The sequence below is a fragment of the Hylobates moloch genome, unplaced genomic scaffold (genome assembly GCF_009828535.3).
Source record: "Hylobates moloch isolate HMO894 unplaced genomic scaffold, HMol_V3 SCAFFOLD_18, whole genome shotgun sequence".
Classification (NCBI taxonomy): Eukaryota; Metazoa; Chordata; class Mammalia; order Primates; family Hylobatidae; genus Hylobates; species Hylobates moloch.
In genome coordinates, this window is record NW_026652293.1 from 78,852,281 (window position 1) to 78,877,776 (window position 25,496).

At 38.9% G+C, this 25,496-nt stretch overlaps 1 protein-coding gene across 1 annotated transcript in view; it reads right to left on the reverse strand.

Moving 5' to 3' along the window:
• Positions 1 to 25,496, reverse strand: part of SMYD3 (SET and MYND domain containing 3) — a 739,205-nt gene that overhangs the window by 588,818 nt on the left and 124,891 nt on the right. The window contains exon 2 of the mRNA XM_032137675.2: positions 5,374 to 5,437. Within this exon, the coding sequence (XP_031993566.1) occupies positions 5,374 to 5,437 (64 nt within the window). The remainder of the gene's footprint in view (positions 1 to 5,373; positions 5,438 to 25,496) is intronic.

Sequence of the window (25,496 nt, forward strand, 5' to 3'; positions counted from 1 at the left end):
CATGTGTCATACATGTATCATATATCCATATATGATATATGGATATATGATACATGTATGATACATATATCATATATACATATGTGATATATATATTTGATGTGCTAATGAAGGGAAATGAAATCATACAAAATGCTCAATTAAAACCACAAAAGGCAAAAAATAGTGAAAGACAACAATCAGAACAAAGAACAAGGGCAACAAATGGAAAACAGATATGATAAATATTAACCCAACTATATCAATAATCACTTTGAATGTCAATGATCTAAATGCATCAATTAAAAGACAGGGATGGTCACAGTGGATCAAGACACAAAACCCAATCATATGTCATCCACAAGAAACCCATTTACATATAAATAGATTAAATGAACATGGATGGAGAAAGATATACTGTGCTAACACTAATCAAAAGAAAAGCAGAAAGAGCTACCTTAATTCTAGATTTCAGGTTAAATGTCACCTCTACAGGAAACCCTTCTGTATCCACCTACTCACAGGTGAGTTTGTGCTCACCCCAATCACACTCAATCATATAATCACAGGCATTTGTCACTGTCTCTCTGCTCCATAACAGAAGCTTTATCAAAGTCAGGATCTTACTTACTTGCTCACTGCCTATTATTTATCATACCAACCACCAGAACTTAGAGCATAATAATCACTCTAACTCCTGTGTAGAAAATAAATTAGAAGTTGGAAAGAATCGTAGTTAACAGTGCAGCTAATCCAGAAAAGAGACCATGGTAACAGGTAGTACTAGAGAAGCTGGTGAGAAGGGAACCAATTCAGATCTTTAGGTAGTAAAATAGTAAAATCAGCACAACATGATGATTAAATGGATGTGTGGCCAAGAAAGGATGAGAATCGGAGATGACACCTGGCAACTCAGACTGCTGGGTGGCTGGTGAAACTGTTCACTGAGTCTGGAAAACATGAAGGGAAGTGGGTCTGGGGGAAGATAATGTACTCAGATTTAGACATGTTACACCAGAGACACCTGTGCAACAGCCAAGTGGAAATCAGGAGAAAGGAGACTGGAGATGGAGTCTTGAGAAGGATTAATATACAGATGCCACTTGAAGTCATGGGAGTAGATAAGATCACGCAGCATGCAAAGGTGAAGTGAGAAAAGAAAAACTTCCGGCCCAGACACCTGTGGAGGTCAAAAACTGAAATACGACCAAATCGTTTCAAACTTCATGTAGCATTCCCTTTGTGTTTACAGTTAGATACAAAGCTGACTTATCTACAGTACATTCCATGCAAAGCCTATCAGTTTGAGGCCAAGCATAGAACATTTATGAAATACACAAAGCTTGACTTCATTATCACTGCTTTGGGTGTATGGCAGTCTAAGAACCAGCTTATTAAATCACTCTGCTAAGTGCTTACTAATGTAGGATTAATTTTCTACCCATCAAATATGAATCAAATCATTCTACAACTAAGCATAAAATGTAAACCCAAAAATACAATTCACATTTTTAAAGAGGTCTATAATTATCAATATAAAATAGAGCTTGTATCTGCTAATACAGTACTTTTAAAAAGTATATAAATTACAATTTGATGGAGTGCCTAACTGCTTATTTTGCTCAGCAATTAATTCATTCAACTAGAAATGTATATATTATAAATCAAATTAAATCCTCAAAAGGTAAAATAATACTTGGTGAATTACTTGAAATTGATTTACTTGCTATCACCATTGCTGCCATTTTTTGTTTTGAAAATGCTTTTTTATAAGAAATTTTAGCCTGCTCCTCCTCTTTGATCTCGTAATCATGTGTGATGTTCTGTTTATGCCAATAGAGAAAAAAGACTGGACCTCCTTCTATGAAATTATATGATAGACACCTCATAATAAGGTATAGACCAGAATATAAAGCCACTGATGACAAAAATATTTTGACCAGTAACAGAAACAGTACTGTACACAGGAGTAAATACATATGTAGATGTGTACACTATATATGATGCATAAACCAATAGTTTGGTGTATATCCTCCATCCATAAAATAGACACATATGGATTATCTCTGAAAAACAGAAGTAGAAGTGGGGGAAGGAAGCTGGAGAAAGACTTTCATGTTTTACTCTGTATGATTCTATATGGTGTTTTTATAATAAAAACATATCCTTGTATTGCTGATGTTTAAAAATGAAATGTGTGCCAGGTGCGGTGGCTCACGCCTATAATCCCAGCACTTTGGGAGGCCAAGGCTGGCAGACTGCCTGAGCTCAGGAGCTCGAGAGCAGCCTGGTCAACATGGTGAAACCCCCTCTCTACTAAAATACAAAAAAATTAGCTGGGCGTGGTGGCGCATGCCTGTAGTCCCAACTACTTGGGGAGGCTGAGGCACAAGAATTGCTTGAACCTGGGAGGTGGAGGTTGCAGGGAGCTGAGACGGTGCCACTGCACCCCAGCCTGGGCAACAGACTAAGACTCTGTCTCAAAAAAACAACAACAACAACAACAAAAAAAAAAAAAAAAACAGAGAAAGAAAGGTGAATACCAATAGCACTGACACCATCCTGTGGGCACAAGGCACATGTTACACCTGCAATACCCCAACAGCCTCTCTCAGACAACTTGATGCCATGGTCCCACATATCAAATGCTAAGCTAGTGAACCAAAATCATGTCCCCCTGGGGTATACATATTATGGCTTTTATACTACAGATTTACATCCTCTGTATCAATTTCCATTCCAAGTGCTTTTGCGTTCTGTTCATTACTGTTCACAGTTCAGTCTGTCATTTAATTTTGCGCAGTTTTGTGGGTATCCACAATAATTACAATGTTTAATGCTGTATTTTAAGGTTGGGATAAACACAGCAGTTTAAATGCATATGTTCTGGCCAATCTTTAACGCCCCCTCCACACACACACAAACACATACTCTAGCTGTTATTATATATCTCCTTCATCTTGCTAGCTGTTTTCCTGTTACCTTCCACAGTATATCTGACAGTGACATTATTATTGATGCCACAGTAAACAGCTAATATATGTAGTAAAAACACATGCACTACAGTGAATCAAAATGACACACCCACCCATCAAACTCCTGCGACTCATCCTAATCAGATAATGGCTTTTCTCTTCCTTGAGTGTACTACAAAAGGATGACATGGCACTAGACGAAAAATAGTCATAAAACAGGGGAAAAATGTTTTATTAAGTAAACTGTTTATTAAATGTTTTATTAATAAACTGTTTAGGTCATTGAGATTAGAAAGCAAGTTTGCCTAGATTTGTGTCAAATAATATGATAATTTGTCGCTTCTCTATGTACTGTCTTTAATCTGAAGTTCCTAGGAACAAATAGCTGAGCTTCACGTGAATAAAACACCTAGAACATCACCATAAAACAACATTTCTGGAACAAATACTGTATAAAAAGCAGTATTAATGTTTCACTTTTTGCTTTTAGTTACTCTTGTTGGTAACAATCTTACATAAATCAGGGATCTTTCTAGCTTTGACGAAACTTTTGTTTAAAAAATGAAGTGGAAATAATACAATTGTTTTGAAATTTCCTATCCTATTTTAATTAGAAAGTGTTATACTGGCTGGACACAGTGGCTGACACCTATAATCCCAGCACTTTGGGTGGCCAAAGCAGGAGGATCACTGGAGCTCAGGAGTTTAACATCAGCCTGGGCAAACAGTGAGATCTCGTCTCCATCAAAATTTTTTTTTTAATTAGCTGGCCACGGTGGCACGTACCTGTAGTCCCAGTGGCTCAGGAGGCAGAGGCGGGGAAATCGCTTGAACCCAGGATTTCAAGACTGCAGTGAACTTGATAACACCACTGCACTCCAGTCCAAGAGAGAAAGCAAGACTGTCTCGAAAAAAAACCCAAAAGCCAAGAAACAAAAGAATAATACAATATATAATGGAAAACTAGGCCTAATCAGAATGTTAGAGCAAGAACAGAATTTAGGTTTAAAAGAGCAGTTAAAAGTCTGAATACCTGGGTTTCATTCCTGAAGCTTCAGAGCCTACTAGTTATAGAACATTTGGCAAGTTGGCTGCCTCTCTGTCCTCATTGTCCTTATTAATAAAATAAAAATAATAATAGTACCTAATTCTCACAAGACTCTTGGAAAACCAAATGGAATAATACAGTGCCTGGCACACAGTGGATGCCTAATAAATATTAACTCTTATTGTTAGTACAGATTCAGAAACTGAGGCCCACACAGTGTGTGTTTTCCCTGAGATAACTTAACCAGCAAATGCCAGAATTAGCATGAGAACCTGGAACTCCTGATATTTTTGAACTTTTGATTTCTTTTCCATTAAGACCACTTTTTGTGTCATCTCAAGAAATTACTTTCAAAGGAGAAAATGAGAGAGAAGAAAATCCCTGAGGCAAGCATGGCCTAAATTTAAGAGAAGGAAAGAAGAAACTCTGGAGGTGTGTGTGCATATACAAAACATAAGAAACAAAAAGGATGAGTGGAGGGTGGCAGGGAGGAGGCAAGTGACACAGACACAAAACCTCTAATTAGACTTTTTAACAAGATGTAACTCATTAGGACATAATTACATTACTTATTAAATGATTAATCATAAGGTTAGAAGAAAAGGTCACGTTCAATGTTAATTATACATCCTTTCAAGAATTTCAAAGACGTTAACAACAGTACTCATAAATTAACTCAAACTCTTGGCAGGAAATTTGGCATTATCTTTAAAAATTCGAAAGGCATATATCCTTTCAACAATCAATATAATAAGAAGAATTTATCCTACTATTAATTTGGGGAAGTATGCAAAAATGTGCAAAACAGGATGTGAAGTGCTTTACTGGCAATACCAAACATTAGAAAAGTGCTAAGCATTCATTAACAAAGAAATTGTTATTATGGTCAATTCATATAATGAGACATATGGGATACAAAATGTTCCCCAAAGTAGATTGTTAAATGAAAAAAAAAATCCAAGTACACAAGAATTCGTGCCAGATTAACCTATATTTGTTTTTTTAAACATAGGATGTAGATACGCAAATATGTCTGCACAAGCAAATGCTGCAAAGACACATGAGAAACTTAACCGTGATTGTCTGTGGAAATGAGAATTGAAGTCAGGGGGCAATGAGATGGGGAGGAATAGACATTGACTTTCACATAGTAGACATATACACACACACCCAATTTTTAACCATATATATTTAACATTAGTTTTAACATTTTAACGTCCCTGGCGACCTGGGCGACTCAGCAGGTGAATAACAAGTAAAAGTACATTAAAGGCTGTAAAGAAGTAGACATAGGCCAACAGGTAGAGTGAAGGACAAATTTAAGAGTAAAGAATTTGAAAGCTTCACTTACATATGGCTGAAAAGTCTTACCTGACACTTAGCACTACAGTATTTGGCAACGCGGCACTGAGAGCATCGCATCAGCTTTTCCTTCCTGTGGGGAAAAAAAATTAATTCTGCATTAAGAAATGAGTGGGAAACACACTACATAGTTGAAGAAAGAAAACATAAGTCAACATACGGACACCAGCATGTTCTGTTTACTCCATTACGTACAGTCCCTTAAGATTTGGATTTTCACGCTGATGAGCCTCCTCTTGAACCTTCCATGTGAGACATTGACAGAAAAACTAAGTCCTTTGGTCTGACAGAAGATGGCGGAGAAGAGGCAGGACCAGCTTGCAGCTCCCGATCGGACAGACAGAGCAGCGTGTGGGGACTCACACTGTGAACTTTTGATCCAAGAACTACCGCAGCAACATACCAGGTAAACTAAGAGAATCCACAGACCCTTTGAAGGAACTATATCGCCACTGCAGGCTCCCTGAGACTCTGAAAAGATGTGAGCCGCTTGCTTGCTCAGCAGGGAGGTTCTCAGCCGCAGTCACCAGCTGCCTGGAAACAGACTCCATGCTGCTGTGGGGGCACGGTGGGAATGAGACCAGCCTTTAGGAATGCGGGCTGCATGGAAGCAGGATGAGGCCTGTGACTGCTGGCTTTCCCCCACTTCCCTGGCGGCCTGTGTGACCCAGCAGAAGCAGCCATAATCCCCCTGGGAACATAACTCCATTAGACTGAAAACCACATCCCCATCCCAACAGAAGCCCCAGCAATCCCCACCCAAGGAGAATCTGAGCTCAGACACACCTATCCCTGCCCCCTGGTGGTCTTTCTCTACCAGCCCTGGGTGCCAAAGACAAAGGCCATAATCTCTTGGGAGCTCTAAGGCCCTGCCCACCACCTAAGAAACCTGAATAGGTAAACAGGCGACCTTAGGGCAAGTTTGCTTCCTCCCTGTAGGACCACAGCTGATGTGTTCCTGAAGGCACCAACTCCTGGCTGGAGGCCAACCAACACAAAACCAGCACACAGGGCCGGGCGTAGTGGCTCACGCCTGTAATCCTAGCACTTTGGGAGGCCGAGGCAGGCGGATTGCCTGAGTTCAGGAGTTCGAGAACAGCCTGGGCAACACGGTGAAACTCCGTCTCTACTAAAATACAAAAAAATTAGCTGAGTGTGGCAGTGTGCACCTGTAGTCCCAGCCACTGCACTCCACCCTGGGCAAGAGAGACACTCTGTCTCAAAAAAAAAAAAAAAAAAAAAAAAACAAAACCAGCACACTAAACAAAAATACAACCAAGGACCCTTGTAGAGTCCACTTCACGCCCGTGCTACCTCCATCAGATCACAGGACTCTTAGCAGTCACTCCCCAGTACCAGCCCAGAGCCCAGTAGCTCCACTGGGTGGCTAGACCCAGAAGAGCAAAAACAATCACTGCAGTTTGGCTCTCGGGAAGCTCCATCCCTAGGGGAGGAGGGAGAACACCACATCAAGGGAGAACCCCTTGGAACAAATGTATCTGAACCGCAGCCCTTGAGTCCCATGTCTCCCCTCTGACACAGTCACCCAAATAAGAAGGAACCAGAAAAACAATTCCGGTAATATGACAAAACAAGGCTCTTTAACACCCCCCAGAAGATCACACCAGCTCACCAGCAATGGATCCAAACCGAGATAAAATATCTGGATTCCCAGAAAAAGAATTCAGAAGGTTAATTATTAAGCTAATCAAGGAGGCACCAGAGAAAGGTGAACTCCAAATTAAAGAAATCAAAAACCTGATACAGAATATGAAAGGAAAATTCTTCAGTGAAATAGCATAAATAAAAAATGATCACAACTTCTAGAAATCAAAGAAACACTTAGAGAAATGCAAAATGCACTGGAAAGTCTCAGCAATAGAATCGAACAAGCAGAAGAAAGAATTTCAGAGCTTGAAGACAAGGCTTTCGAGTTAACCCAATCCATCAAAGACAAAGAAAAAAGAATTTTAAAAAATGAGCAAAGCATCCAAGAAGTTTGGGACTATTTTAAGCATGCAAATCTAAGAATAATTGGTGTTCCCAAGAAAAAAAATCTAAAAGTTTGGAAACGTTATTTGAGGGAATAATCAAGGAAAACTTGTCTGACCTTGCTAGAGATCTAGACATCCAAATACAAGAAACTCAAAGAACACCTGGGAAACTCATCACTTAGACACACAGTCAAGAGGTTATCCGAAGCAAAGATGAAGGAAAGAATCTTAAGAGCTGTGAGGCAAAAGCATCAGGTAACCTATAAAAGAAAACCTATCAGAGCAACAGCAGATTTCTGAGCAGAAACTGTCAGAGGCATGTGAACCAGGGCAACTCTATCTTGAATAGGAGCTGGGTAAAATGAGGCTGAGACTTACAGGGCTGCATTCCCAGACAGTTAAGGCATTCTAAGTCACAGGATGAGACTGGAAGTTGGCACATGATACAGGTCATAAACACCTTGCTGATAAAACAGGTTGCAGTAAGGAAGCCAGCTAAAACTCACCAAAACCAAGATAGTGGTAAGAGTGACCAGAGGTCACTGGTGGTCCTCACTGCTACACTCCCATCAGTGCCATGACAGTTTACAAATGCCATGGCAACGTCAGGAAGTTACCGTATATGGTCAAAAAAGAGGAGGCATAGATAATTCACCCCTCGTTTAGCATGTAATCAAGAAATAACCATAAAAATGGACAACTAGCAGCCCTCAGGGCTGCTCCATCTATGGAGTAGCCATTCTTTTGTTCCTTTACTTTCCTAATAAACTTGCTTTCACTTTACTCTATGGACTCACCCTGAATTATTTCTTGCATGAGATCTATGAACCCCCCTGTAACAAAACCCTATAAGCTAGAAGGGATTGGGGTCCTATTTTTAGCCTCGTTAAACAAAACAATTATCAGCCAAGAATTTTGTATCCAGCAAAACTAAGCTTCGTAAATGCAGTAAGATACAGTCTTTTAAGACAAACAAATGCTGAGAGAATTTGCCACTACCAAGCCAGCACTACAAGAGCTGCCAAAAGGAACTCTAAATCTTGAAACAAATCCTCGAAATACACCAAAATAGAACCTCCTTAAAGCAGAAATTTCACAGGACCTACATAACAATAACACAATAAAAAAAACACAAGGTATTCAGACAACAAACAGCACAATGAATGGAATAGTACCTCACATCTCAATACTAACATTGAATGTAAATGACCTAAATACTCCACTAAAAGATATGGAATGGCAGAATGGATAAGAATTCACCAATTAAATGTCTGCTGTCTTCAGAAGACTCACCTAAAACATAAGGACTCACATAAACGTAAGGTAAAAGGGTGGAAAATGACATTCCATGCAAATGGACACCAAAAGTAAGCAGGAGTAGCTATTCTTATAAACAAAACAGACTTTAAAGCAAAAGCAGTTAAACGAAACAAGGAGGGACATTATATAACAATAAAAGGATTAGTCCAACAGTAAAATATCACAATCCAAAATATATATGCACCTAACACTGGAGCTCCCAAATTTATAAAACAATTACTAATAGACCTAAGAAATGAGATAGATGGCAACACAATAATAGTGGGGGATTTTAATACTCTACTGTCAGCACTAGACAGGTCACCAAGACAGAAAGTCAACAAAGAAACAATGGACTTAAACTATACCCTAAAACAAATGGACTTAACAGATATTTACAGAACATTGTACTCAACAACTGCAGAATGTACATTCTATTCATCAGCACATGGAAATTCTCCAAGATAGAACATATGATAGAACACAAAACAAGTCTCAGTAAATTTAAGAAAATTGAAATTATATCAAGTACTCCCTCAGACCACAGTGGAATAAAATTGGAAATTAACTCCAAAAGGAACCCCCAAAACCATGCAAATATATGGAAATTAAATAACCTGCTCCTGGATGATTGTTGGGTCAACAATGAAATCAAGATGGATATTTAAAGTCTTTGAACTGAACAATAACAGTGACACAACTTATCAAAACCTCTGGGATACAGCAAAAGCGGTGCTAAGAGGAAAGTTCAGAGCATTAAATGCCTACATCGAAAAGTCTGAAAGAGCACAAATCGACAATCTAAGGCTACACCTCACAAAACTGGAGAAACAAGAACAATCCAAACCGAAATGCAGCAGAAGAAAAGAAATAACAAAGATCAGAGAAGAACTAAATGAAATTGAAACAAACAAAAAAATGCAAAAGATAAATGAAACAAAAGGCTGGTTTTGAAAAGATCAATAAAACTGATGGACCATTAGCAAGATTAACCAAAAAAAGAAGAGAGAAGATCCAAATAAGCTCAATTAGAAATGAAATGGGAAATATTACTACTGATACCACAGAAATACAAAAGTTTATTCAGGGCTACTATGAACACCTTTATGTGCCTAAACTAGAAAACCTAGAGGGGATGGATAAATTCCTGGAAATATACAACCCTCCTAAATTAAACCAGGAAGATACAGAAACTCCGAACAGACCAATAACAAGCAGCAAGACTGAAATGGTAATTATTTAAAAATTGCCAACAAGAAAAAGTCTAGGATCATAAGGATTCACAGCTGAATTCTGTCAGACATTCAAAGAGGAACCAGTACCAATCCTATTGACACTATTCCAGAGGATAGAGAAAAAGGGAAACCTCCTTAAATCACTCTTTGAAGCCAGTATCACCCGAGTATAAAAACCAGGGAAGGACCTAACAAAAAATTAAAACTACGGACCAATATTCCTGATGACACAGATGCAAAATTCCTCAACAAAATACGAGCTAACTGAATCCAGCAGCACATCAAAAAGATAATCTATCATGACCAAGTGGGTTTCATACCAGGGATGCACAGATGGTTTAACATCCACAACTCAATAAATGTGATACTCCACACAAACAGAATTAAAAACAAGAATCACATGAGCATCTCAATAGACGCAGAAAAAGCATTTGACAAAATCCAGCATCTCTTTATGATTAAAACCCTCAGCAAAATCGGCATAGAAGGGACACACCTTAAGGTAATGAAAGCTATCTATGACAAACCCACAGCCAGCATTATACTGAACAGGGAAAAGCTGAAATCACTCCCCCTGAGAAATGAAATCAGACAAGGATGCCCACTTTCACCACTTCTATTCAACATAGTACTGGAAGTCCTAGCCAGAGCAATCAGACAAGAGAAAGAAATCAAAGGTATCCAAATCGGTAGAGGAAGTCAAACTGTTGCTGTTTGTTTGCTGATGATATGATTGTATACCTAGAAAACCCTAAAGACTCATCCAAAAAGCTCCTCGAACTAGTACATGAATTCAGCAAAGTTTCAGGATACAAAATTAATGTACACAAATCAGTAGCTCTGCTATACAGCAACAGCAACCAAGCTGAGAATCAAATCAAGAACTCAACCCCTTTTTACAATAGCTGCAAAAAAAATAATAAAATAAAATACTTAGGAATACACCTAACTAAGGAGGCGAAGACCTCTACAAGGAAAACTACAAAACACAGATGACACAAACAAATGGAAAAACATCCCATGCTCACGGATGGATAGAATCAATATTGTGAAAATGACCATATTGCCAAAAGCAATCTACAAATTCAATACAATTCCCATCTAAACACCACCATCATTCTTCACAAAACTAGAAAAAAAAATCCTAAAATTAATATGGAACCAAAAAAGAGACCACATAGCCAAAGCAAGACTAAGCAAAAAGAACAAATCTGGAGGCATCACATTATCCAACTCCAAACTATACTACAAGGCCACAGTCACCAAAACAGCATAGTACTGGTATAAAAATAGGCACAATGAAACAGAATAGAGAACCCAGAAATAAACCCAAATACTTACAGCTAACTAATCTTCAACAAAGCAAACAAAAACATAAAAGTGGGGAAAGGACACCCTATTCAACAAATAGTGCTGGGACAATTGGCAAGCCACATATAGAAGAATGAAACTGGATCCTCATCTCTCACCTTACACAAAAATCAACTCAAGATGAATCAAAGACTTAAATCTAAGACCTGAAACCATAAAAATTCTAGAAGATAACATCAGAAAAACCCTTCTAGACACTGACTTAGGCAAAGACTTCATGACCAAGAACCCAAAAGCAAATGAAACAAAAGCAAAGATAAATAAATGAGACTTAATTAAACTAAAAAGTTTCTGCACAGCAAAAGAAATAATCAGCAGAGTTAACAGACAAACCACAGAGTGGGAGAAAATCTTCACAATCTATACATCCGACAAAGGACTGATACCCAGAATCTACAAAGAACTCAAACAAATTAGCAAGAACAAAACAATTCCATCAAAAAGTGGGCTAAAGACACGGATAGACAATTCTCAAAAGAAGATATACAAATGGCCAACAAGCATATGGAAAAATGCTCAACATCACTAATTATCAGGGAATTGCAAATCCAAATCACAATGTAATACCACCTCGCTCCTGCAAGAATGGCCATAATCAAAAAATCAAAAAATAATCGATGTTGGTATAGATGCACTGAAAAGGGAACACTTTTACACTGTTGGTGGGAATGTAAACCAGTACAACCACTATGGAAAACAGTGTGGAGATTCCTTAAAGAGCTAAAAGTAAATATACCATTTGATTCAGCAATGCCACTGTGTATCTACCAAGAGGAAAAGACGTCATTATACAAAACAGATACTTGTATACACATTTATAGCAGCACAATTTTCAATCGCAAAAATATGGAACCAGCCCAAATGCCCATCAATCAACAAATGGATAAAGAAAATGTGGTATATATATACACCATGGAATACCACTCAACCATAAAAAGGAACAAAATAATGGCATTCATAGCCACCTAGATGGAGTTGGAGACCATTAATCTAAGTAAAGTCACTCAGGAATGGAAAACCAAACATCCTATGTTCTCACTCATATGTGGGAGCTAAGCTATGAGGATGCAAAGGCATAGGAATGATACACTGGACTTCGAGGACTCAGGAGAAAGGTTGGGAGGGGGTAAGGGATAAAAGACTACACATTGGGTTCAGTGTACACTGCTTGGGAGATGGATGCACCAAAATCTCAGAAATCACCACTAAAGAGCTTATTCATGCAACCAAACACCACCTGTTCCCCAAAAACCTATTGAAATTAAAAAAGAAAAAGAGTCTCAGAGAAAAAAATAATAACGCATGGCCCTGGACCTATAGATCTCCATGTACTAAAGGAGAATGATATTGTACACAACCCCAGACCCCCACAAAAAAAAAAAGTTCTTTTTTAAAACTGGTAAATATACATAACATAAAATTCACTATTTTAACCATTTTAAGTGCACAGTTCAGTAGCATTAACCATATTCAGATTGCTGTGCAACTATCACCACCATTAATGTTCTTTTTAACATAAATTTAATTAAAATTTAGAGACATTTCCAATTAGATTAAAACACTTCACTTCATAGATACTAATCTATCCATATCAAATTCAAATCCAGTCCATAAACTGGTTAAAAGTATTCTATACCCTTCAAATACAAAAATTTTGTCTTAAATTATCATATAGTTTAATTATGAATATACTCCTCCTGAGAAAATGGTTTTAAAATTCCATTTAATTCAATTACTACTTTAGACATGCTGAATCGACATGCTTTAACGTTATCTCCCCCAAATCACCTGGATAACAAAAAAGCAGATATTTTTAAAAACCTGAATTATAAAATAAAAATAAATCTGATGGTAAAATTAACAGTGACAAGGATCAGACAGGACTGTGTATAGTTTCAAGGTGCTCAAGGGCACTAAAAGTCAACCTATAATACTAACATCAATGACAAAACAGAACAGCTCTTTCTAAGCACTTCTGATATGACAGCCACAGTACGAAGCTCTTTACATCTATTAACTCACTAAATTTGAAACAGTTCTGTACAAGGTAAGCAGTCTTATTATGCCGACTTTATATATATTTCAATACATTTTCAAAAGGAAAAAAAGTAGATGGAGTAGTACACACTGCTAAGGCATCATACCATAAAGTGAAAGTGGCAGGTGATACTGAAAGGATAAAAATGGAATCCTATAGAGAATCAGAACTTGAATACATCAGGTACCTCACCCCTGAAAGAACAGAAGTGAGTTATGGGGCGTAAAACACGGGGAGTGGTTAAAAGTCTAAATAAAGCAACGTCGAAAAATTCCATCCACCCTCAAGTGCAGAACTCCAGCTTCTAGATATCAATACTCCAGCAACAAGCCAAACCCAAGCGATCGGGCCCTAAAGCTCTGCTGGTAGCCACACACTATACTACCATTCTTCAATAAAACTGGATAAAATCAAATCAACACTTAGCTGTTCACGAGACACACTTCAAACAAAAGGACATGCAATGGTGGAATGAAAAGGATGTGTCAGGCAAATATGAACTCGAAAAAAGCCTGTGTAACTACATAAGTTTTGGAAAAAGAGAGACTTAAAGTTTAAATGCATTAATAGAGATAAAGCCAATACACACTGACAAAAGACTTCCATCACCAACTGTTACGTACAAAGTAACCAATATACCCAGTCTCAAAATCTATAAAGTATACGTCACAGATCTCTAAGGAAAAAATGACCAATATACAATAAGTTAAAGCAGGGCCTGGGATATAGCAGGTACCATATAAGAGTTAGATATTATAAATTCTCTTTCAGAAACTCATAGATCAAGAAGATAACGAATAAATAAAGAAGATAAAGAATAAGACCAGTCTGGGCAACATAGTGAGCCCTCATTTCTACAAAAAAAAAAAAATTAAAAAATTAGCCAGGCATGGTGGCACAAGCCTGTGGTCCCAGCTACTTGGGAGGCTGAGGTGGGGGGATGGCTTGAGTCCGAGAGATTGAGGCTACAGTGAGCTGTGATCACACCACTGCACTCTAGCCTGAGCAACAGAGTGAGACTCTGTCTCAAAAAAAAAAAAAAATTAGGAATATAAGAATATTACTCAAGATTCAGTCGGATTTAAAAACAAGAGAATTCTGGGGAAATGATGGCAGTTATGTCATTTTTTAATCTCCTTGACTCTCCCCATAAAAAAAGAGCAAGTAGGACAGTAAAACCTAATCACCACTCCCCACCCTGGAAAACAATCTTTATTGTAGGAAACAAGGCAACTTAGCTTCCAACAGACCTGTAAACAAAGGAGGCCCCAAATTGCCAAAAGATGTCCAGCATAGAATGCCAAGCCAATGTGAGAACCGCAGCCAAAACTGGGAGAGGGTTCTTTCTTTAGGAAACCTCTTTAAGACGAAATCCCCAGGGCTGCTCTGAACCCTGCCTTCCTTAGACCCGGCTCCTCAGATTTTCTCACTTCCCTCTCTCTTGTCTAGGTTAATCAGAGGTTATGTCTGTTGGCTAAAAGTAAAGACCCATGAGTACATACAAAATGTTTCTTCTTGGTTTTAAAAAATAACGAGCAGAATCAAGATACCTAAGAAGCTCAGGTGATGAACAGCTAGCAAATATCAGTCCTTCATTTCCTCCTCCCTCCCACAGCTACCAAACAAAGGCTTTAATAAATATTGACACAGAAGTTTGGTAAACTAACAAGATAATTCAGAGTACTTGAATAATTGATCTGTCATTTAATGTGTGATGGCAACTCCTTAACATGAGTTATTTAAATGTCTGGGATTGTTTTTACATATTAAATGACTAAACAAATAAATCTAAATTCTTAGTTTCAAAAAAAACAAAAAGGCAAGTTGAGTCCACGAAAAAAGTTACGTGTGCTTGAGTAAACCAACTACTGAAACTTTGATGCGTTGCTGCTTTTCTCTTTGGGGCATGGTTCAGAGCAACAGCCCCCTGGCAAGGCTCCCCTGCAGAGAAAATACTTGGGCAGCAGTGAGAGGGAACAGGAAGTTAGCAGAAACACAGCCACCAGATAGTAAAAAAAAAACCTTTTTTTTTTTTAAAAAAAAAAAAAAAAAAAAAGCAAGAGGGTCGCATCTATAATTTCAACCTCAGTGACACGCTTGGGGAATATAGAATCGTCTCAAAAAAAAAAAAAAAAAATCGGCCATGCACGGTAGCTCACACCTGTAATCCCAGCACTATGAGGCGGGTGGATCACGAGGTCAGGAGTTTGAGACCAGCCTGACCATGGTGAAACCCTGTCTCTACTAAATATACAAAAATTAGCCAGGCATGGTGGTGTGTGCCTGTAATCCCAGCTACTCAGGAGGCTGGGGCAGGAGAATGGCTTGAACCCGGGAGGCGGAGCTTGCAGTGAGCCAAGATCGTGCCACTGCACTCCAGCCTGGGCGACAGACAGAGACTCCATCTCAAAAAAAAAAAAAAAAAAAAAATCAAAAATCACCACATGTCATTTCAAATTGAACAACAAAGCCATATTTTTTGGGGAAAAAAAGAGAAATGTATATGTCAAATCAAAAACATAATTAGCAGTTTATAGAAAAAGGACCACTTATTTTAGGTAGCTTCAGAGCCTAAAACAAGAAATAGTGAATGGAAGTTAGAGGAGGGCAGATTTTACCTAAATTGTAACGATTTTTCTGGGGACAGCAACTGTTCAGAAGTCTAATGCAATGCCTTGAGAAGGGTGGGGTTCCCAGTGACTTGACATGTTTAAGGAGAATCTAGCAGTAAGTATATTTGCTAAACACGAGGTAAGGGAATTTCCAATACTGGAGAAGAGGAGTTAGATAAGTTTTCTTCCAGCTCCAAAATTATGTGGTTCTATTTCTCTTGTGCAACCAATAAATAAAACTAAATTTGAAGATGACAGAAATTGTGCATATTTTAAGGCAAAGTATGGTAGTCTCAGAAAAGTAGAGAACATGCTGTTTGCATAGTTTGTCTAAAAAGTCCATCCAGAACTGGAGTTTCTGAATAAAAAACCGCAACCTCTGCCTCCTGGGTTGAAGCAATTCTTATGCCTCAACCTCCTGAGTAGCTGGGATTACAGGCGTGCACAAACACGCCCAGCTAATCTTTGTATTTTTAGTAGACATGGGGTTTCACCGTGTTGGCCAGGATGCTCTCGAACTCCTGGCCTCAAGTGATCTGCCCATCTCAGCCTCCCAAAGTGCTGAGATTACAGGCGTGAGCCACCATGCCCGGCCAAAAAGTAATCTTAAAAAAATAAGTGAGGAATGTATCAGTCACAGAAAAGTGATTTTTACCTTTTTTCCCTTCATTTCAAAGATGAATTTTAGTATTGTACCACCAAATAAGAGAAGATATTGATCTTATTTTTTACCAAAATAAATGGGATCGTTAGCAACCCACCCTCTTCAAAAAAAGCAAAAAGGAATCCCTTATCACTTGTTCATACAAACGTGAACAATAAGTTAAAGCAGGGCCCGGAATGTAGCAGGTACCATATAAGAGTTAGATATTATAAATTCTCTTTCAGAAATTCATAGATCAAGAAGATTGATCTATGTCAATATCAAAGAAAATTGTCATATCAAAGAAAATTCTTGGGTTACTCAGTGTCCCAGACACAGTGGTTCACGGAGCACAGGTTAAGTCCTCTCTTCCGGGTATAGGCTGGGCCATAATTAGTTTCTCCAACAGCCTAAGCTACTGAAATGTAAAAAGAAAATTAAAACTGGGCAAAATTAATTGTTCTTCCAGTCTTCCAGTACACAAATTAAAAACTTAGATATGGGTATAGCAGGAACAACCATCTCTAAGAAATTTTTAAGAAGTGGGGAGGGAAATTCATTGGGTCCCTCAAATCTCAACTATGGGGGTACTATTTTAGGGACCATCTCTCTATCCTTCTTGGGTGTCAGAGGGAAAGAGTATGTCCGTGTTTAGAAACTCTGCGCTAAAACAATAAAACCAGTTACCAGACAGTAGGAAGGAAGTTTCCTGGAATGGATATAGAAAACAAAAAAATCCTAGTGACTCCCAAATTCCCCCCAGCCCTGGGACCCACAGAATCCACTTTAAACTTCCTGTAGAGAAAACAACCCACCTACAACACATTCCTATATTATAAACTCATTATTCAGAGCTCCTTCCTAGTAACATGTCTTAATTACCTAAAAAGTCTCTGTGATGGTTAATATTGAGTGTCAACTTGATTGGATTGAAGGATGCAACACATTGTTCCTGGTATGTCTGTGAGGGTGTTGCCAAAGGAGATCAACATTTAGTCAGTGGACTGGGAAAGGCAGACCCACCCTCAACCTGGGTGGGCACCATCTAATCAGCTGCCAGCGCGGCTAGAATAAAAGCAGGCAGAAGATCGTGAAAAGGCTAGACTGGATTAGTCTCCCCACCTACACCTTTCTCCCATGCTGGATGCTTCCTGCCCTCAAACATCGGGCTCCGAGTTCTTCAGTTTTGGGACTCAGACTGGCTTCCTTGCTCCTCAGCCTGCAGATGACCTATATTGGGACCTTGTAATCAAGTGAGTTAATACTTAATAAACTCAAATATACAGATAGATAGGTAGATATTCCATTAGTTCTGTCCCTCTAGAGAACCCTGACTAATACAACCACTTAGCAGCCGTGTAATACTAAGCAGTTTAACCTCTCAAAACCACTGAGCTAAAATGAGCATAAATAATAATAATATTACATGGGTGTAATGAGATTTAAATAAAACTTAAAAACTTAGTATCATGCTTCATTCACAGAAGTGCTCAGTAACTATTACTCATTATCATCACAGTTTTATTATTATTTTAATTTAAATGCAAACTTTCAAGATGTTTCTGGATATCGTCTGAAATATCTTAGTACTAACAGATTAAACAATACTAATATATTAACTAGTTTAGCCACTGTACAAATTCAGAATTTTATAAACCTTTGAATGTTTATAACCCTTGGAATATTTTTCCTAGTTATTTTTGGGAAAATTTCAGAATTTTTAAAAATTGAAGTGATTACACCCACCATCCACCTATCAAATGGCTATTAACACACACCAGTAGATGTGGTCAAAATTGTACAGACTCATAGGAAAACAGAATTGATTTGGATTCATTTTTCTTTCATTTTTACTTTTGAGACAGGGTCTCGCTCTGTTACCCAGGCTGGAGCACACTGGCGCAAACACAGCTCACTGAAGCCTCTACCTCCCAGGCTCAGGTGATCCTCCTACCTCAGCCTCCCAAGTACCTGGGACCACAGGTGCATGCCACTACACTTGGCTAATTTTTTAAATTATTTGTAGAGACAGGGTCTCCCTATGTCGCCCAGGGTAGTCTCAAACTTCTGGACTCAAGCAATCCTCCCACCTCAGCCTCCCAAAGTGCTAAGATTAGAGGCGTGATTAGATTAGAGCCACTACACCCAGCCTTGGATTCCTTTTTCTACATTCCATTTCATCTTATTTCACATTTCTAACACAAAGTATAAAACAAAAAAAAGTAATGGTTAGTATTTCGAGGAATATTAATCTATACTTCACTGGCACCATACCTTCCTAGGAGAAACACAAGCACCTTAAATCCAGCACTTTGGGAAAAGCACAGCAAAATATGTGGACCCAGTTAGAATCAGAGAGGCAGACCAGCTACTTGAGTACTCCCCTTCCACTGTCTGCAACCCTCTAAATTAAAGCTAATATCCTTGTGGAGCCTGTGCCACCTGATAAACACAAACCCCAGGTGTGAATTCAACAAGTGCTCAGCGACCGGCCACCATGAGCATCGTCGCATAACGTCCCAGGTGGATGACAGCGGAGAGGGTAATGCAGTCACTGCTTCTTGGAGACGGCAATCAAGAAAGGCAGACCAACACACATCACTTGCAGAATGAATCATAATACAAAACCATTGAGAAGTGACACAGACTATACAGGACCCCAGTTCAGGTGAAGGAAAAGTCACTTTCTGATGAATAAAGAGTGGGTGGTAAAACAATGGTGGGACTATTTTGGGGGACAAGGAAAGAAAATGTTTTAGCAGTTTAGGGTTCAAAACCTGCCATACTTACTAGGGGCGTACCCTTGTAACGTCTCATAGCCTCAATTTCCTCCTCTGCAAAGTCGGAATAAGTGACTTACGGGACTGCAAGGCAAACTATGAGATAATCTATATGGAGCGCCTGCTAACACAGCACCAAGCAAAGCACTTAGTGCAGAGTTAAAACTGAGGCTGCTGGGTGTATTCTCAAACTGCTCAGGATAATTCTGTCCGTCTCCATGCCCTATCAGAAAAATTTCTTCTATATCTCTTCCATGGTTGCTAAAAACCGAAAAAAGCTACATCTACATGTGCCACAAATGTAGTCATCTCCACACAGGTACACAGGCCATTTATTAATACCACTTTTTGAAACCCACATGTAGCCAGACTACTTGGCTCTAATTTCAAATTTTGACTAGTATCCTAAGTATTTGATACCTCCAATCTACATTCACTGAAGTCATGATTTTTTTTTTTTTTTTGAGGCGGGGTCTCGCTCTGTCGCCCAGGCTGGAGTGCGGTGGCGCGATCTCGGCTCACTGCAAGCTCCGCCTCCCGGGTTCACGCCATTCTCCTGCCTCAGCCTCTCCGAGTAGCTGGGACTACAGGCGCCCGCCACCACGCCCGGCTAATTTTTTGTATTTTTTTAGTAGAGACGGGGTTTCACCGTGGTCTCGATCTCCTGACCTCGTGATCCGCCCGCCTCGGCCTCCCAAAGTGCTGGGATTACAAGCGTGAGCCACCACGCCCGGCCTGAAGTCATGATTTTTAATGTGATCAGAATAACTGACTTCAAAGTGGTCTAATTCAAGAAGCTCTAACTTTAAAGTTGTAAAAATGCTTTTTGAAGCTTGCATTTGTAGAAATAAAATCTGAAAAGACTATTAAATATTCAATAATATTAAAAGGCAATTACGACTCCTAACATTCTGTTTGCTTTAGGCAAGGTAATGTCTGTAACAACCTAAGGAGCAAATTAAAACGCCAGGGTCCTTGTGTTTGAAAACCACACGGCTCTAAACTCTCCTCATCATGCTAACAGCATTTAAAAGATGATACGCTGCCTGTTGTAAGTCACTCGGACAGCTAATAATCGGAAATAAGTGAATGAAGAATCAGTATTAAAGTACACTGGCTTTGTTTTCAGGTACAGCACACCGGGTAGACGGGAGAAAGCTGGGACCAAGACGAACTGCAGAAAAGGAAGTTTTTTCTAGTAACAACACCCATCCTTAAATAAGCAACCTCTTCAGTCTAGTCTAGTAACACAACTCTGATCATTTAAGAGATGTGTTCAATTTCCGCAAGTCTTCTTGAAATCTAAAATAATTTTTTAAAAAAATGAAGAAGAAGAAAAAAATCTGATTTTTCCCTAAGATTGAAATGAAACACGCTTTAAGTATATAACTACTGTTAGTACAAATATCACAGTAAATATTTTTAAAAAGTACCATGGGTAAAATTTCAAATAAGGTATAAGAATATTTGATCAATATTTTCATAAACATACGATGACCTAAGCCTTCAAAATGGCAAAAGATGCCCACCTTGAGTTCAGTTCCAGAAAATATTTTGTCACTCTAGAAAAATTCTCTCTCCTACTTCCTCCAATCGGAAAACAACACATCAGCACTATGCTTCCATTTCAGCTTCGGGAGTGGGAAAATCAAAAGCTAAATTCACTAATTGGAGTCCTTTGTTCATTTCAGAGGCCCGAGGGCATCTTCTCCTCCTGCCTGCTTTAAATATTTGCTCTTCTATTTTACAATTATGTATAATACTTTGTTTAACTTTTAACTGTAAATTGCCTCAAGTCTCCTTGGAAGTAAGCAATGACAAAATGTCAATTAATTCATTCTCTCTTAAAACGATACTTTAAGTTTGTAAGAAAGACCAGCATGCTGCCCAGTTCCTAAGTAAAGAAACCTTCAAAGAAGAAGCCTTAAGAGACATGGAATTAAATGTTACAGCTGCAAGTGCACTATAATTAATTACAAATTCTCATCGATTTTTATTAAGAGGTCAATCATCTGCTGATAGCCATGGAATGAGAGTTAACGGGGGTTGGTGCAAGCGTTTTGATGCCTGCTGGCCCTTCTCTAGTGAGCATGTTGTATGCCCAAGAGAAGGCTCTCCATGGCCCTAAAATACCACTCAGATATTTTTCTTATCAAACACCCATCTGAGTTTGAGCATATCTTTTTAGTCTATTTTTTTTTTAGCACACATCTGTAGCAGCCAGGGAGTTTAAGAATACCTTGAGGCTGGGCGCCGTGGCTCACGCTTGTAATCCTAGCACTTTGGGAGGCCGAGGCGGGTGGATCACGAGGTCAGGAGATCGAGACCACGGTGAAACCCCGTCTCTACTAAAAATACAAAAAAATTAGCCGGGCGTGGTGGCAGGCGCTTGTAGTCCCAGCTCTTGGAGAGGCTGAGGCAGCAGAATGGAGTGAACCCGGGAGGCGGAGCTTGCAGTGGGCCGAGATTCCGCCACTGCACTCCAGCCTGGGCGACAGAGCAAGACTCCGTCTCAAAAAAAAAAAAAAAAAAAAAAAGAATACCTTGAGATGAAGTATAGACATCCCTCTAAAAGGCTATGACTACAAGTCATTCGCACTTAGTATGAATTACTTTATTCAGATAATCTTACTTGCTTTTCCCACTTAGCTGAGATTTTAGGAATAGAAATTTTGCATAGAGTAGGTACAGAAAGGGGAGAGAACAGTGATGAACATTTAAAAAGCCTAGAAAGAAGCCTGTAATCCTAGCACTTTGGGAGGCCAAAGTGGGTGGATCTCTTGAGGTCAGGAGTTCGAGACTAGCCTGGCCAACATGGCGAAAGCCCATCTCTACTGGCCAGGGGCAGTGGCTCACGCCTGTAATCCAAGGACTTTGCCGGGCCTAGGCAGGCAGATCACCTGAGGTCAGGAGACAGGAGAAAATGCAGTATAACAAAAAGGGAGTTAGAATGTATAAGAACATTTCATTTTCCATAAAGTTTCAAGTCAGGCCCAACATGCTCTCAAGTATGAAATACAGAAAGTACGACGAGGAGGAAAAATTCTAAGAGAACTGAAGAGAACTGTACTTTAAGCCTAGCTGCTTCATTTACTGCTCTCCATCTACAGGCAATGAATAAATGTATCCACCCCTAAAGGTATTCTAATTATAATTAGAATAAAAGCTACCTAGAATGTTGAAAGGAATTTTCATATTACATATATGTTGTAAAATTAAGTTTTTTCAATGTATAAAAAAACACTGAAAAGAAACAGACCAAAATATTGAATTTTTTCTTTAAATGATCTGAATTGGGGTGATTTCCCCCTCCATTTATTTTTTCCATTTTTCAGTTTTATATAACAAGATTATTTTACTTCCATGATCAAATAAACATAAACGTCAACGAAAAGGAAATATGTATTATTTAACAGCCTTAAAATGTGTCTGGTCTAATGCAGGGCATAGAGAGAAGGACAGACAGACAGACAGATAGGCATGTCAACTTTAATTACAATGTATTCCAGTGTTTAGAATAGTAAACACAAATATATACTTTATTCAAACATAATTTAAATTAAATATTCTTTATTAATTGAATTTATTTCTAACTGGCATTAGCTACAAAGGATGTTATCAAATGAAATATTTCTTAGTTTTTAATAACATGAAAAGCTGACAACTTATAATAATAAAATCAGTATCATATGCTAAATACAAAAATCTAATAGTTCTGGATTTAATATCTTCCACAATATAAAAAGCAATCATTTCAGAAAAGAAACCGTTATTAAAAAGAAAAAAAGCTTTTGCCATATGGAACTTGGGTTACTGAGCCTTTTTCTGAAAAAATGTCTCAACTTCATCTGATGGTTCATATTTTATCATTTTCTTTGACTTATATGAACTTGAAGGTCACCCAAAGTAAAACTTTATTCTTTTATACTAACTTTTATTTGATTTGGAGTTAGTCAATCAAAACATTACTTGTTTGAAAATACAGACATGGAGAAATCTTTAACAAGCAAGATATGACAGAAATTAAAGGCTATTCCACAAAACAACCCTGCCATTCATTCACTGATTCATTCTTTCAACAAAAATATACTGACCCCCTTCCAAATGCCAAGCACTTAATTAGAAACACGGTGGGGACTGTCCATTGTTTACCCAAAAACCACCCCACTCTTTCCTACCATGAAGAAATACTGTGATTTGCTGATGTAGCAAACACAGAGCTCTTGATTTCAGGGAGAGGAGATTGCCAGAGCCAGGGGAATAAACCATGATTAATCTAAACTTAAAAAAAAATGTATGCCTCATGGGCACTGGCCACTCTAAGAACAAGCCATGTGGCCCAGTTTTGGCTAATGACCTGCAAACAGGTACACTCACTTCTCATTATTCATATATTCCATATTTGGAAATTCACTTATTCACTTATATTTATCTGTAACTCCAAAATCAACCATCACAGCATGTCTGCAGTCAGTTGTGGACAAAAGAGAAAAGGCCAAAAATTTGTGTCGCCCAATGTGTATGTTCCCAGCTGAAGTCAAAGAAGAAGACACTGCCTTCTCAGCTCTCACAGTGTAAGCGTCCTTTCTGCAGTCCACTTGGTGCTCTGTTTTTCTCATTTTTCTTGATTTGACTGTATAATATGGTCCCTAAGCACAGTACCGCAGTGCTGTCTCGTGTCCCTAAGCACAAGAAGGTTGTAATATGCCTCACAGAGAAAATGCATATGTTAGATAAGCTTCCCTGAGGCATAAGTTACGGTGCTGCTGACCCTGAGTTCAATGTTAATCAATCAACAATATACATTAAATAAGGTGGCCGGGCGTAGTGGCTCACACCTGTAATCCCAGCAGGAGTGGGAGGCCGAGGTTGGTGGATCACTTGAGGTCAGGAGTTCAAGACCAGCCTGGCCAACATGGCAAAACCCCATCTCTACTGGCCAGGCGTGGTGGCTCACGTCTGTTATCCCAGCAGTTTGTGGGGCCAAGGCAGGCGGATCACCTGAGGTCAGGAGTTCGACACCAGCCTGGCCAACATGATGAAACCTCATTTCTACTAAAAATACAAAAATCAGCGGGGTGTGGTGGCTCATGCCTGTATTTCCAGCTACTCGGGAGGCTGAGGCAGAAGAATCTCTTGAACCTGGGAGGTGGAGGTTGTGGCGAGCCGAGATCACGCTGTTGCACTCCAGCCTGGGCGACAGAGCAAGACTCCGTTTCAAAAATTAAAAAAAATATAATAAGGTGTCTTTAAAAAGAAACCCATAATACAACAACGTTGTGTACTGATCAGGTGACAAATATGTTGTGACTAGAGGCTTTTAGGAACTTAATCCTGTATATCTGCTAGGAGCAATGAATGGCTCAGTGTTGGCTAATTCAGTTTTCACGGCAACTTTATAAAACATAACTACTGGAAATAATAAAAATGAACTACGTTTCTAATGAGAGACTTTTTTTTTTTTTTTTTTTTTTTTACCAATTTTCAACCTTCTCAGCACAAGACACAGCATGAGAATAAATGCCACCACTCTGTTACATCAAATAGCCAACGTCCAATTTTTGGATAAGAAAAATAAGTTAACTATTTGTTTAAGCCACTACAGTGGAAGTGTATACACAAACATATAACAAAATGGTGCTTCCTCCTTTTCAGTAAACAGTACAGTGGTCCTGAAAGAACACAGTGAAGATATTCTACATTCTAGCATACCAAGTCTTACATATGCTGCTTATTTTCTAGTCAAATAGAGCAGCACCTGTTAACACTTATATTTCTGCCCTTCAAAATTAAGGTCAAAAGATCGGCAATAATGTGAACTGACTAAAATCTAATTTTTTTGTTGTTGTTTTTGTTTTGAGACAGAGTCTTGCTCTGTCACTGAGGCTGGAGTGCAGTGGCATGATCTAGGCTCACTGCACCTCCACCCCCTGGGTTCAAGCAACAATCCTGCCTCAGCCTCCTGAGTAGCTGGGATTATAGGCATGCGCCACCACGCCTGGCTCATTTTTGTATTTTTAGTAGAGATGGGGTTTCACCACGTTGGGCAGGCTGTTCTCAAGCTCCTGACCTCAAGTGATCCACCCGCCTCAGCCTCCCAAAGTGTTGGGATTACAGGCGTCAGCCACCACACTCGGCCTTAAAATCTAATTCTTAATAA